Source organism: Enoplosus armatus, chromosome 2 (genome assembly GCF_043641665.1).
Source record: "Enoplosus armatus isolate fEnoArm2 chromosome 2, fEnoArm2.hap1, whole genome shotgun sequence".
NCBI lineage: Eukaryota > Metazoa > Chordata > Actinopteri > Centrarchiformes > Enoplosidae > Enoplosus > Enoplosus armatus.
Window position 1 is genome coordinate 27,673,370 of NC_092181.1, and position 14,405 is coordinate 27,687,774.

General features: G+C 41.9%; 2 protein-coding genes across 5 annotated transcripts in view; one reads left to right on the plus strand and one right to left on the minus strand.

Annotated features, from left to right (window-relative positions):
* Positions 1 to 9,382, minus strand: part of ero1b (endoplasmic reticulum oxidoreductase 1 beta) — a 13,868-nt gene extending 4,486 nt beyond the window's left edge. The window contains exons 1-10 of the mRNA XM_070922637.1: positions 9,138 to 9,382; positions 5,773 to 5,892; positions 4,706 to 4,789; positions 4,452 to 4,493; positions 3,387 to 3,469; positions 2,575 to 2,648; positions 2,163 to 2,283; positions 1,583 to 1,629; positions 1,164 to 1,175; positions 1,038 to 1,064 (exon numbers count right to left, since the gene is read on the minus strand). Coding sequence (XP_070778738.1) covers positions 1,038 to 1,064; positions 1,164 to 1,175; positions 1,583 to 1,629; positions 2,163 to 2,283; positions 2,575 to 2,648; positions 3,387 to 3,469; positions 4,452 to 4,493; positions 4,706 to 4,789; positions 5,773 to 5,892; positions 9,138 to 9,302 — 775 coding nt within the window. The 5' untranslated portion in view covers positions 9,303 to 9,382. The remainder of the gene's footprint in view (positions 1 to 1,037; positions 1,065 to 1,163; positions 1,176 to 1,582; positions 1,630 to 2,162; positions 2,284 to 2,574; positions 2,649 to 3,386; positions 3,470 to 4,451; positions 4,494 to 4,705; positions 4,790 to 5,772; positions 5,893 to 9,137) is intronic.
* LOC139299674 (E3 ubiquitin-protein ligase TRIM21-like) lies at positions 4,560 to 13,369 on the plus strand. 4 transcript variants are annotated; one of them, XM_070922528.1, is made up of 2 exons: positions 4,560 to 4,586; positions 11,407 to 13,369. In XM_070922528.1, exons 1-2 carry the CDS (start codon positions 4,560 to 4,562, stop codon positions 13,018 to 13,020), a joined length of 1,641 nt encoding a protein of 546 aa, XP_070778629.1. In that variant the 3' UTR covers positions 13,021 to 13,369. The 4 variants fall into 4 exon arrangements, with proteins under 4 accessions (XP_070778629.1, XP_070778645.1, XP_070778638.1 ...); XM_070922544.1 differs by lacking the exon at positions 4,560 to 4,586 and having other exon boundaries at positions 11,377 to 12,091; positions 12,209 to 13,369; XM_070922537.1 differs by lacking the exon at positions 4,560 to 4,586 and having other exon boundaries at positions 11,377 to 11,641; positions 11,675 to 13,369.
* The last annotated feature ends 1,036 nt before the right edge of the window (positions 13,370 to 14,405 follow it).

Consider the following 14,405-nt stretch of genomic DNA (forward strand, 5'->3'; position numbering starts at 1 on the left):
AGAGTGAGAGTTGTGTCCTCTCTGTATTCACCATGGATGTTTTATATTCACGTATTCTAACTTCCTGGGACTATCTGAAGTCTACGTGAATCACGGGACGATCAAGCCTTGATGCGACTCTCTACATGGCTCTGCTGTAGCCATGGCAACAGCCCACTCCGGCCATGGCAGGCATGTCACCACAGACACCAGATTTAATGCATCTACATGCCAAACGCCACAAGGATTGAGTGATTTACATTCATTTCAGAATCCCTCTGTTTGTTATAGCAGACAGATGTTCAAACAGCCTTGAACTAAACCTGTGCAGGTTTCCACCATAATATTAAAAATAAGGCCAACTTACAGCAACAGTTCGACATATATTTCATATATTTTTAGAAGATGGATTGTTGTTATTGTGTTTTTATTTCATTGGTTTGTTGGCAACATGATCTCACATAGTTACCTGGAGTGATTTAATGTCTCCCGTCTCATTCTGTCAACTAAACTAAAACAGTTTCGCTTCTCTCAGAGCGGTCTGCTTTATCTGAGGATGAACCTGCTTTAGACGGACATCATGTTAATGAGGCCGTACAACAGATGATTGACAGCTCTGTGTGAAGACTTTCTGGCCTCTTTGAAACCAACAAACAGCGATCTTTCAGCAGGCAGACAGCCTGAGAAAACAGAGAGGAGATAAGAGGCCCGCTGCTGTCAGCTGCTGGTGACGACGACAGGAAACGTGATGTACAGAGGAGGAACGACGACGGAGAGTCCAACTCAGAGCAGGAGACTAATGACAACTCATTTCAGACTTTTCTATCTGAAGCTTTTCTTCAGGTTAATCCAGATTAAATGGAAACTTAAAAGTGCTTCACTTGTCAAAGTCTTACGTCACCCGAGATGCAACTGTTTCTACATCAAGAGCAGCCAGGAAGCGAAGGTTGTAGAAGGAAGTGGAACGTTGTTTGCTAACTGAAAAGGTAGAAGACATGTCGCAGAATATTTCCTTTCAGGGCAGGAGAAATATGTGAGAAACGTGAGGGAGGACGTACCTTCGAGCCACTTGTAGAAACCTTCTCCTGCAACGTGAGCGACGGCAGAAAAGAAAAAACATCCCGTCAGATTCTCACAGCACAGCTAAAAATAAATTCCCTCGAAGACACTTTAGTTTTACTCACCATCGTCGTCTCCTGAAGACAGAAAGACAGACAGAGAGAACAAAGCTCTGTTAGGTCTGATCTATTAATACACACACACTCAAACAGAGGCGCCACGAGAATAATTATCTCATAATTCTGATATAACAAATCATAACCATGAGGGCTCTGAGGTTCAGTACTGACGCCAAAACAATACTTTATATACACACACCTTCCTTTGAGGACAAGTGGAAACTATCGGATCAAAGAGCACAACATTTTGCACCTGAGCAGACATTTGACAGCAGCTGTCACACAGTTCAGTACCAATAAGGTATAAAGAGGAGCAGTAACTTATTGCCACGACAACAAAAGGCTGCGCTTTAGATCCACGTTTGGTTTGTTGAAACTGCAGCTGATGAAACTGAACTGGGCACTTATTGATTTTTCAGACTCACCTCTGCTCGGAGCCAGAGGGTTCAGAGGGCGGTACACTGATCGGGGCCTGTTGGCAAAAAAAGATTCGTATTAATGATCAATAATCATCACAGCTTTAGAGTCAAACTGGCAGGAGGCTTTACATTTGAACGCAAAGAGAATTCACTGTTTCCTATATTTTAAAAACTTAACAGTGTTAGCCTTCAGTACTTTGTTTGAACACAAAGAATAAAACTTGGCAAAAACACCAAAACCACACAGATAACACGCTTCTCTCAGTAACCCGCATTCATAATTTCACAGAAAAGTGTTTGTGTGTGCGAGTCTTAAAGAAATGAAGAAATCAATAAAGAATCAAAGGAATCTTGTTTTCTCAGACTTAATCAATCGAATATTACAGGATAATATAATACTGTTCATCTGTACTGTGTGTGGCAGCTGAGAGATGCCAATAAAGTTGTGATGACGCTTGTTTGTTGTTTTAAACTGATGTTAAAGGCCACATTACAGATAAAGGACGCAGTTATTGAACTGCTGTAATGCTCAGATCAACAACCAGCTGTGTGTGTGTGTGTGTGTGTGTGTGTGTGTGTGTCTCACTTGAAGCAGTTTTCCTCGTAGATGCTGTTCCAGACTCTCCAGGCTGAAGGACCCTTGTATCCAGTGAATCGTTCTGGATTCAGCAGCAGATCCACATACTCAGAATCTGGAGAGGTTTCATCTAAAACACACACACACACACACACACACACACACACACACTTTAACAGACTGAATCATGGGTAACATGTAAGCGAGCTCCACCAACACGACAGCGTTGGACAGAACAAACATTCATCTCTTCTCAGAGTCTCCGGTTTGTCCTGAAGGTGGCGCTGGAGGAAACGTCATGTAAAGCGACGTGATCAGGAAATGTGATTAGGTTTTGATATTTCTGTGTTGTTAGATTAAATGTCACAAAAAGGATTCATCCTCTGGGGGGCCAGTACTGCAGATCAAAGTGAATCCTCACCATCCAGCTCACAGAAGTGGTCCTGAGCATCGTCGTGTCTCGCCCAGTCAGCGAACGCCTCTTTACTCTGGTTACTGAAACAGGAAGTGACACGTAAGAAGACGACGAGCCAATGAATCAAATCTCTTTAAGAACCAAAAACATTTTCTTGTTATGTTTGGCCAGGCCTCCGGTCTCACATATTTTTGGTTAAAAGTGGCAATTTCTTTATTGTAAATCATTTCTGCTTTAACTGAACCTCGGGTATGGCGTCCTCTCAATATGTTGCTGCTCACAAAGTCGAGCCAAATATTTTGTGTTTGTGGCACATTCACTCTGTGAATACAGCGCAACATAAAGCTTAGAAAATGTGGACTAAAGTGGTGAGTCTAGGGACAGAAAGTATTATATATATATATATATATATATATATATCCACTAACTGTTGAGAGACAAGTCAAGAAATACGATGTGGATCACAAATACAGAGCAGGTTCCACTGTGTGAAAGCCACCTGGTCTCTCTTCCTGGTTTGTTCGTTCCTTTTTAGACTTGAGGAGGTTTTTAATATCGAGAGCGTTGAACTATAACTTATCTGTGGTTTGAATGTTCCCTCATCAGATTCTCTAACTCGTGTGGTCTCAACTTATGATAACCCTCCACATTTTCCACGACAGAGAAGCAGTGAAGGTCAGTCTTGAACGGTGGGACGCTGCCAGTCTGACGCTGGTAAATGTTTGACCTGGTTCTACTGAAGCTGCTGCTGCAGCTGGCAGAGTGAAAGTGTCTGCAGCTGAAAGATAAAACAGACAGGAGGAAGTCTGTGGTGTCACCTCAGGGTGCTGTTGATGGCGCCCAGTTCTTTGGCCTGTTCACACTCTGTCATGTCCGACATCGTATTCGCTGCCTGGGAGTACTGGAGAGGGAGGGAGACTGTTAGTGAGAGGAATAGTGCAGCTGTTGATGTCATGCTAACAGTAATAATAATAATGCTATGATCTCTACACAGGTTTCTATATATTGTAATGATATCCTTAACACAGAAACCTCCATGGAAGGTATTACAATAACTAGCTCGCGTCTTCTTAAAAAAGAGTCCCCCTTTTGACAAAAGTAGTTTGAGGAACGATTTCTTCTTCGACACTCACTTCATGAAAGGTGTCGGGTCACGCTAGCCAACGCGTGAGCTACGATAAAGCAGTTCTGACGAAATCAAAGAGCTCTGTAACCTCCTGAGGTTTGACACAGAGAGGCAGCGGTGAAAATGTGAGAGAAGAAGAAGAGATTATGCTGCAGGAGAAGTTTCTATATAAAGTGTGATATTTTAAATCCATTGTAATCACTGTGAATCCTGAAGTCTCTGTCAGTCAGGAAACTACAAACAGGCCCTTTTCAAGCCTGCACAGGTTCAGTGTTTGATGCCTGTAGGTTACTACACGATGAACCTGTTCCAGTTAGGACTCGTAAACTCCTCTAGTCTGAGACTTTCACTGCTGAGCTGGCACATAATCATGTGTCCTTAAATCCCTCCCACTGAGTTTCACCAGCTGACGGTCAGTGAAACAGATTCGACCTTCACTGAGACGAGTGCAGATGTCCAAACACTTCTGGGTCATTACAAGACAAACACCAGGCTGCGAGCCAAGAGCTGGAAAACACTCATAAGCTGAGTGCTCCCAGCGTTTACACAGTGTGTGTGTGTGTGTGTGTGTGTGTGTGTGTGTGTTTACTGAATCAGCTAACGAGACGGAGAGTGCTGGAATAAATGCAGCTGGTCCTAAACTCCAGTAAACAAGTTAAAGGAGTTTGTTGTCCAGAGACGAACAGGTAGAAAGTCTGCTGATGTTCTACACTGTGTGTTTGATGTCAAGCCCCACATTCATCTCCTCTGGTCTCACCTTGTTGTAGTTCCCAGACTTGATGCCCACGGGGATCTTACTCTGTACAACACAACAGAGATCAACAAACAAACGATGAGCGACAGCTTTATCTAAACAGCTAAAGAAATGAACACTAAATCATCCATACATTTTGTTAAACTGGTGTTAAACAAAAATAATTCATAGTTAATAAAAGTCCAGGCTCATAGACTGAGACCTATGTATTAAGATGTATTATTATTATCATTAAGCAGGTGTGGTTGACCTCTGACCTCTGGACAGGGCTCCACATGGCAGTCTTTGATGGCACAATGTCCGTCATCAGGCCAGAAGGGACACGGTCGCCTCAAGTTCACCTGGAGAAAAGAGAAAATGTCCATCGGCACTTTACCTTAGAGAGGTTTTAGCCACCAAACAAATCGTTCAGCCCTCCTCTCGAACTGTTGCATCAACAGACCGACAGCTGACTGCGTCCCTGGAGCTTTCAGTCTGTCTAAAAGGTGATATCAGTGGTAGACTGGCCAAATGCACAAGTAGCTTTTTGAAAAATTAAGCTGTAAACGTCCCCAGAGGCTGGAATACCAGTTTAACACATATACATAAAGTATTCACTGAAAACACCCGGCTGCATCTGTTTGTGGACGACAGTTTCAATAGTTTACGTATTTCACAATATTTCATCAAGTCATCCTTCGTGTCCTCGTAACGCAGCTAAATGTGACGACATACTGAAACGGCCCTGTGGTTTCACATGACGTCTGCTCACCAAAGCCTGTTCACAGACCGGCTGCTTTTAGCTTCAGGTTAGCTTGAGCCTCAATATCACAGAGTGGATCTCCAAAGTGCTGTCTACACCCGCAGTACTCTGTGAATACCTGCAGTACTCTGTCTGTGCAGTACTCTGTGAATACCTGCAGTACTCTGTGAATACTGCAGTGCTCTGTGTCGGTGCAGTACTCTGTACTCTGTGAATACCTGCAGTACTCTGTGTCGGTGCAGTACTCTGTACTCTGTCGGTGCAGTACTCTGTACTCTGTGAATACCTGCAGTACTCTGTGTCGGTGCAGTGAACCGTTTCTGGTGAAGGAACATTGCTCGTACAGATTTTCACAGTTTTGTAAAAGTAGATGAACGTCTCCACACATCCACGTTGGTTTTTTGTCACAAGCAGAAACTGCTCACTGCAGCTGACAGTAAACAACAAGCACGACTCAGGAAACACTGACAGAGTGTTTTCAGAATTTTACTCTTATTGACTTATAAATCTGGTTTCTCTCCATCATATAAAGAGCTACACGGTGATTGACAGGTGAGGGGAGTCACATCCAGCAGCTCTTACTCTGTAGTATCTGAAGTAGTCTTTCTCCGTCAGCTTCTTGATTCGAGGGTAAATCTTGAAGTTGTTGAAGACGTCGATGCTTTCGACGTCACAGAAGCAGTCGTCCAGGACTCCCGTCAGCTGCAGCAGAGAGAAGCAGAGTAACTCTTAAATCCCACGCGATGAAACTTCTCTCAAACTACGACAGAACAACAACCTAAACTACATTTAGATGCTTCTTTGGGATAAAAGAAAAAACATGTGACGACGTCACTCTGAGGAACATTTTGTACATTAAACAATCAACGACTGAGAATCAGCACATTCGTTGATAATGAAAATAATTGTTAGTTACAGCCCTGACAAAGATAATAATATTATTATCATGATATAATCTGCCATCACTTTATGGAGCAGGACATATTTATTACACTGCTGAGTCGTCAATAAATCCATAAAACAAGAATAAAGGTATATCTGAAGTAGAAATATGAGTTCTTCTTATGGCGTCATCTTTTGAAAATTACGGAGTTAAACTTTTGTTTTGTGAAGCACGTCGTGTTGCACGCTCTTCTATTGAATGTGTTATATAATTAAACATGCAACATGCTGCACAAATCCAGCTGCTTCACCGCTGAGGCACCACTTCCACCTTTTCACAGCAGGAGGACAGACAGACAGACAGACAGACAGCTGTCTACCTGCACTTCCATACATAATATATCCACCACTGCTGTGAGCGGGTGTGCGGCACACCGTTACCTGAACCCGTACAGGTCATACAAAATTCAGAGCTCCATGTGACCAACACAAACTTCAGGTTGAGCTGCTGACAAACGTGTTTGACCTGAGGAGCAACTAAACAACCAGAGTGTAAATCTGAGACCATTCATGGGTTCAGCAAACAGAGGAAGGCGTTAAAGGTGGAGGGCGTTTAACACCACCCGGTTGTTGTGACGAGGTGTATTAGTTAACTCTGCTGTGCCTGCCAGCCATCACCTGTAGTCTTAAACACACCTGGTTTAACTGATTAAAAGAACAGAGTCAGGTGTCTGGTCAGTTCGTGTTCTGTGTAAATTAGGGCTTATTTTCATTATCAATTAAACTGATGATTATTTTCTCAAAAACCAGATGACTTATTTAGTCTATAAAATGTCAAATGCCATTACAGTTTCCTACAGGCCTGGTTGACACATTCAAATGTCTTGTTTTGTCTGTTATAGACGACAAAGACGACCAGAAAATATTCACTTTTGAGAAATTAGAAGTGAAGAATTTGGGCTTTTTCTTAATAAGGACTTCACTGACTGACTTATCGTTTCAGCTCTAAAGGTCTCTTTGAAAGAACAGCATTATTACAGCGACACAATGCCTTATGTACTACTGAGAAGCAATTCAAAGTCTATTCAAAGCTTTGTTATCCTGCCGGTCTCCTTTGGTTTTGTTATTTGCATAAACAGATACACTGGGAACCTTCAAGCTAAAATACTGGATCACCAGCTCTGAAACGTGAAATGACCATATCAGTGTTTCATCACGTGTTCACACAGTGACCAACATGGCAAACACCTTTAATGGAAACCAGTCGCTGCCTGGAAGGTGAGACAATCAAAAATCTAGATCCTTGTAAATGAACTATGGCTGGTTATTGTTTATTCCTGCTGTACTGAAGGACACTTATCTTCCAGGACTGTCGCTTCCAGATGTTAACGGGGAAAGACAAACTAGGTAATTTGGTATCATTACAGGGGAAATAAGCACAGCGTTCAGCTGGTACACTTCCAATTACTTGTTAACACACAAAAATGTGAAATTGGTTAATGGGCATACAGTTCAACATACACGGGATGAATTAAGTTTCCAATAATAAATGAATATTGAGTTGGGTTTAAATCGAAATATTAGTGCCAAATTACATAATCTTTTCAGATAACTAAAAGAAAAGTCTTAGAAAATAATACACCTGTAAAATAAAGCACTACCCTTTTTTACTACTTTCCATAAGTAATTGTTTTATACAAACAAACACTGCGTTAAATTATTAGACCAAATCAAATGGCAGACTAAGATATGACGAAGCATATGGAGCCAGCTTCTGTTACTTTAGTTAGTATATGATGAGCGGTAAGACATAAAACATGAGAAACGCTGATGTGGTCCTGTCCTCTCCTACTGATCTAAACTTTTTTCTGGTATTGCAGAGTCAGAATCGTGTCTCCGGCTGCCTGAACACAATCAGAAACACCTGGAAAGTCTCATTAAGGTACAAAACACATCGCATAAACCAAACCACAGCTGACCTCCGTGTGCAGCAGTCCACCGAGGGCCAGGAAAGGCAGGAAGAGGTAAATTCCTCTCAACATGCTGCTGTTGGTCCCTACTTCTGCTTTCTGTGTTTTAACTCCCTTCAAACTTCCTCTCTGTGAACTTGGAGGCCATATGTCACAGCAGCAGCTCTGTCTGCGGGCTGAGCTGTCGTTACAGACCTCCAGTCCCATGCCCGCCCGGGGCCCCGCCTCCAAACAACCAGCTGTCAAACTAAACCCCGCCCCCCACGCTTGGCCCCTCCCGGTTTGTAGTCCTCTTGCAGGTTTGAGGCCGTTGGGAGCGCTTGGTAGGCGTGGCGCAAAAGACTACAACTCACATGAGCGGGCAAGAGGCGGGAGCTCTGCCACAGCCAATCACAATACACCACGCTTTTCTACTCGCTAATGGAAATAACAGCAGTTTGGCTAAAAATCACAATCTGTGTCTGAGTTCAAGACGTGTCATTTAGGATATTTATGCTTCTGTTTACTTGTCCTCGACGTCACCACTGTTTCTACAGTAAAGCCTCGACATGGTGAATATTTATATGAAGGTAGTTCCGGAAACCAGCGGCAACGTAGTACAATGTGAAACGCTTCAAACTAATAATGTGACAGTCACGTAATGTTTCATTCCACTTGTAAAATACGTCTAGCTTGAAAAACCAAGACGGTTTTCATCAGAGAGACAAAAATAAAAAACAAAAGTTAGTATTTAGCTATTTGCCAACAATGTCTGCCGTTTCCGGTATAAACATAATGACTGACTTATATAATACTGTCGTGTTAATTTTCATTTTATAACTGCCAGAAGATTAAAAAAAAGGAGAGTATTAATGTGACTTTCACACACAGACACAGATGGAGAGTGTTGCTGCTAGCTAGCATCACACACACACACACACACACACACACGGTGACGTCAAATTAAGATGACAGTAGAAAATGCTAGAAGATTTCCTGAATGGTTACTGTTGTCGTGTCGTATCGCCACGTTTAAAGCTTTACATAGAATTATAAAACCGTAATAACATCGTGTCGACTTTGCGGTTACACCAACCCCGTGTCGAGGTTACTTACATGGCAGAAGCAGCTCTGGTCCTGGCTGTCTGGAGCTCTGCTCGGATGCTCGCTGTGCTGCGTTTTGGGTTTTACGTTGTTTTGTTGAAACCAACCCAGAACAAAGTTCCCGAAGAACCAGGCCAACAGCAAAACACCGAACGCTTGTAAAGTTACTTTCCACATCACTCACTGTGCTGGTGGTGCTGCGGTGGGAAAATAAAAACACACAAGAATCAGTAGGAGTTCTGTCAGCTCAGCTTGTCCTGCTGTGTGGCGAGTTGGTAGCTACGGTAGCTTCAGGCTAGCTGAAGTTAGCATCCGCAGGCTAACAGTATCTATAAAAATCAGAGCGGGTCGGAGAACTGAGCAGCCCGGTGTCTGAAGACCCTCACACGGACATCTAGACCTCTAACTCCCCAAAAATAACCGGGGTCATTGTTTTAAGATCGTACATGACTCGAGAAGTTTTTGTCCACCAGCTTCCCCCTTTATTATCAAGCTAGCAGAAGTAGAAAAGAGACGTACCTCCGGTTGGAGTTTTCAAAATAAAACAGCAGAGCTCATTTGTGATAATATCAGTTCAAATCTTCCCAACTCCACACGCCTTCATATATCAGTGGTGGAAAGTATATTTACTCAAGTACTGTACTTGAGTATAATGTAGAGGTACTTCACCTTTACTTTAGTATTTTCATTTTATTCTGTATTTTTGTACTCCATTACATTCATGTGACACTTACAGATACTAATTACTTTTCTGATTAACAATTAACGTGCTAAACAAATGAAAAGCGTATAAATTATGATGCAGTGCTTAAAGTACTTAAAATTGGCTACACATTACAACATTAAGTAAAAATATCCAATTATACAATGTATTAGTAATAATATAACACGATGAAAGCATTTCTGCATAATGTGGACTTTTACATTTGATACGTTAAGCATGTTTTGTTGATACTACTTTGTGATTTTATATGATTTATTCTAGTTATTTATTTGTAGTTTTTGTCTTTATTTGATAATATTTGAGGGTGAAATTGTAAAGTACATATTTTCTGATGTTTCATACACAAAATCAATCAATCAATTAATCAAGTAAATAATCTGCAAATTAATCTGTAATAAGTGTGTGTGTGTGTGTGTGTGTGTGTGTGTGTGTGTGTGTGTACATTGAGAGCCACAAGAAACTGGAGTCAGCTTCCTTGTATGTGTACACACACTAGGCCAATAAAGCTGATTCTTATTCTGAAAATAATCTCTGGTTGCAGCTGTAACTGATCCTATGATGATCATTAATATAATGCTGAGTTTCAATGCAGCATTTACACAAACAAGTTGCTTGGAAAAGTGTTTTATTTTGTATCTGGAGTCTTCTTCTCTGAGTCGAGTCAGATGTGTTTCCCTCCTGTGGCCACCAGAGGTGAACATAACAGCACACATCAGAGGGAGGAGGGCTTCAACTTCCTCTCTGATATAGCAACGACTGTAGAAGAGAAGGAAATACAAGAATAACATGAGGAAGTTAGAACATAACAGGACAAACAGGGAGCTGAACTGTGGACTGACAGTAAGATTGTTGCAGAGCTGTTGAGGACTAAAGGGATTGTTGTTGTCTGCTGACTTCAACATGTATTCTTGCATGTGGCATTGACCTCTTTGAGAAAGCTGTTCTGTCGGCAGCAGAAAAACTCACACAGATGACAAAAGAACATAAAGAAGTAAAAGGTTAAGATGAAAGTTATGTTGTTCCAAATGTATGTAACTATTATCACATCTAAACCTGAAGGAGGAGACACAACCTCACCACACAGCTGCAGGAAGAGGCGGAGCAACACTGAAAGAGGAGAGCTTCAACGTCACATTCATGAAGTGAAACTTAAAGTTTGTCAGGGCGAAAGCAGAGCTGCAGTCGAGACAAGTCTCTGAGTTTCTGTCTAAAAGTATTAAACTGAGTTCTTCAGGTCTTTTTCAATACGTGACTCAACTACTGGTGAGTGCGGCTGATAATATTTACTGTCTTTCAACAACCAGCATTACCACAAAGCCTACAGCTCTAATCAAACAGGACGTTACACTGTTTTCATTTTATGACACTTCATGGACATCTCAGTTAAGTGAAACAAATCCATTGAACTCAAAATGATGTTTCTCAATATTGCAGTAATCATACTTTGATATTTCATATACAAATGATAAATACGTGTGTAACAAAGCATTTTCATAATACTTTGACTTTTCTTCTCAGTGTGTAGATATGTCTGCTGCCAGAAATCTGCAACCTGAGGATCAGTTTCTGTGCTCCATCTGTCTGGATGTGTTCACTGACCCTGTCAGCACACCATGTGGACACAACTTCTGCAAAAAGTGCATCAGTAAACACTGGAATATTAATGTCCCATGCCAGTGTCCCATGTGTAAAGAGGCTTTTACCCCAAGGCCTTATTTGAGGGTCAACACTTTCATCTCTGAGATGGTCGCTCAGTTCAGACAGTCAGCTCAACAGAAAGCCAGAAGCTGCAGCTCAGCACAACAACGTGCCAAAACAGGAGAAGTTCCCTGTGACGTCTGCACTGGAACCAAACTGAAGGCCCTGAAGTCCTGCCTGGACTGTCTGGTCTCCTACTGTGAGACTCACCTGGAGCCTCATCTGACGGCTTCACGCCTGAAAAGACATCAGCTGATCGACCCTGTGGAGGACCTGGAAGGCAGGATGTGTACGAAGCACGATAAACCTCTGGAGCTGTTCTGTAAGACCGACCAGACGTGTGTCTGCATGCTCTGCCCTGTTTTAGACCACAAGATGCATGATGTTGTTCCTCTGAAGGACGAAGGTGAAGGAAAGAAGGCCAAGCTGGGGAAGACAGAGGCTGAAATCCAGCAGATGATCCAGAAGAGACGACTGAAGGTTCAGGAGATCAAACACTCATTGAAGCTCAGTAAGAAAAATGCAGACAGAGAGATAGCAGAAGGTTTTCAGGTCTTCACTTCTCTGAAGGAGTCTGTTGAGAGAAGACTGTGTGAGCTCATCAAGGCGATCAAAAAGAGGCAAAAAACAACAGAGAAATGGGCTGAAGGCTTCCTCAAAGAGCTGGAACAGGAAATCTCTGAACTAATGAAGAGAAGGACTGAGGTGGAGCAGCTCTCACTCTCTGAAGACCACCTCCACGTCCTCCAAAGCTTCCCGTCCCTAAAGGATGCCCCACCCGCCAAGGACTGGACAGAGGTCAGCGTCCCTCCACCATCATATGAGGGGACTGTGGTGAGAGCTGTGTCTCAGCTGGAGGAGACACTCAGTAAAGAGATGAAGAAGCTGCTTGAAGCAGAGCTGAAGAGGGTCCAGCAGTATGCAGTGGATGTGACTCTTGATCCTGATACAGCACATCCTGAACTCATCCTGTCTGATGAAGACAAAGGAGTGAAACATGGTGATGTTAGGAAGAGGCTTCCAAACAACCCAGAGAGATTTTCTCATTATAATTTTGTTTTAGGAAAGCAGAGTTTCTCTTTAGGCAGATTTTACTACGAGGTTCAAGTTACAGGAAAGACTAAATGGAATTTAGGAGTGGCCAGAGAGTCGATCAACAGGAAGAGAGAAATCACACTGAGGCCTGAGGATGGTTTCTGGTCTATATGGTTGAGAAATGGAAATGAGTACAAAGCTCTTGGTGACCCTTCAGTCAGTCTCTCTCTGAAGTCTCAGCCTCAGAAGGTGGGGGTGTTTGTGGATTACGAGGACGGTCTGGTCTCCTTTTATGACGTGGATGCTGCAGCTCTTATCTACTCCTTTACTGGCTGCTCCTTCACTGAGAAACTCTTCCCATTCTTCAGTCCCTGTAGGAATGATGGTGGTATAAACTCCGCCCCTCTGATCATCTGTCCTGTCAATCAAACTGTGTGATTTTGTTTTATCATCAGAAATGTATTGAACAATGAAGCATCGTCAACAGTTAATATACTCATGAAATCTTTACAATTTATGACCACAGTGTAAATATATACCAGGCAAAGTTTTCATACTACAACAGTGGCAGCAGTCAATACTAGGAGGTCGATGGATCAGAGACATAAAAACAAACCAAACAATGAGAGACTGATTATCTTTTAAATAAGGTTTATTGTCATTTATGGTAACAAATGTACATATTCAGTGATAACGTACAGTGTGAACTTGTTTTCCTATGAATATGAGTGGTCATTCCTTTATTACTTGTGTCCTGAGCTTGAATATTTCTCTGTGTGTCATAAAGCTTCAGTGTTAGAACACGAACAGAAAGAGTTCTGTATGTGTCACTAATATAAAGGGTGGATGGATGTTTATTTCAATCATAATGCTACTTAAAGATAACATGTTTGTTTACTGGTGTCTGTTATGATCAGCGATGTAGTGACAAGATAATGTTGCTTTTAGTATGTAAATGACTGTGGATGCAGTTGTACTGATGAACAGTTATTGTAGTTTGTCTTTAACATCTTACTTGTCTGTGGGTATAATTCTATTGATCGCTATAGATGTTAATAGGGAAGATAACAAACAGCAGCTGTGTCACAAAACCATTTTTTGCTGAACAGAGTCGGTATCAGTGAACATCCATGTGCCTTCATAACAAAGAAATACAGATACCTATTTAGTAAACACTCAGTCGAAATTGCCATAAGGACAATGCTGCTTTAAAAACAGTTTTTAAATCTGCATAAATTATGTTCTTTCACCATTTATACTATTTTACTTTTGACGGTTTATCCCTTTGACTTTTTATTCTGTTATTATTTTCTTGTTGATGTTTTATGTAAAGTACTTTGTTCGGTCTGTGTTTGAATACCATAATTACCAGATACTTCACTTCTCTAAAGGAGTCTGTCGAGAGAGGCCTACATAAACTCAAACAGAAGCCGAGAACCACACAGAAACAGGATGAAGACTCCATCAAAGAGCTGGAACAGGAAATCTCTAAGTTAAGAAGAGAAGGACTGAGGTGGAGCAGCTCTCACTCTCTGAAGATCACCTCCACGTCCTCCAAAGCTTCCCATCCTTGAAAGCTGCTCCACCCATCTAGGACTGGACAGATGTTAACATCCCTCAACCATCGTATGAGGGGACTGTGTGTGGCCACCAGACACCAGACCCTCAGATCTACAACTCTTTGACAATTTAAAGCTGCAGAACAGCTACTAAATGGACCTTGTGTTGAGATTTAATTCTGCAATCTGTTTCTCACATGAATAGCATTCATAGAAATTAATGAAATCAAATGCTTTAGCTGTGTATGTGTCAGTTGTTGATGT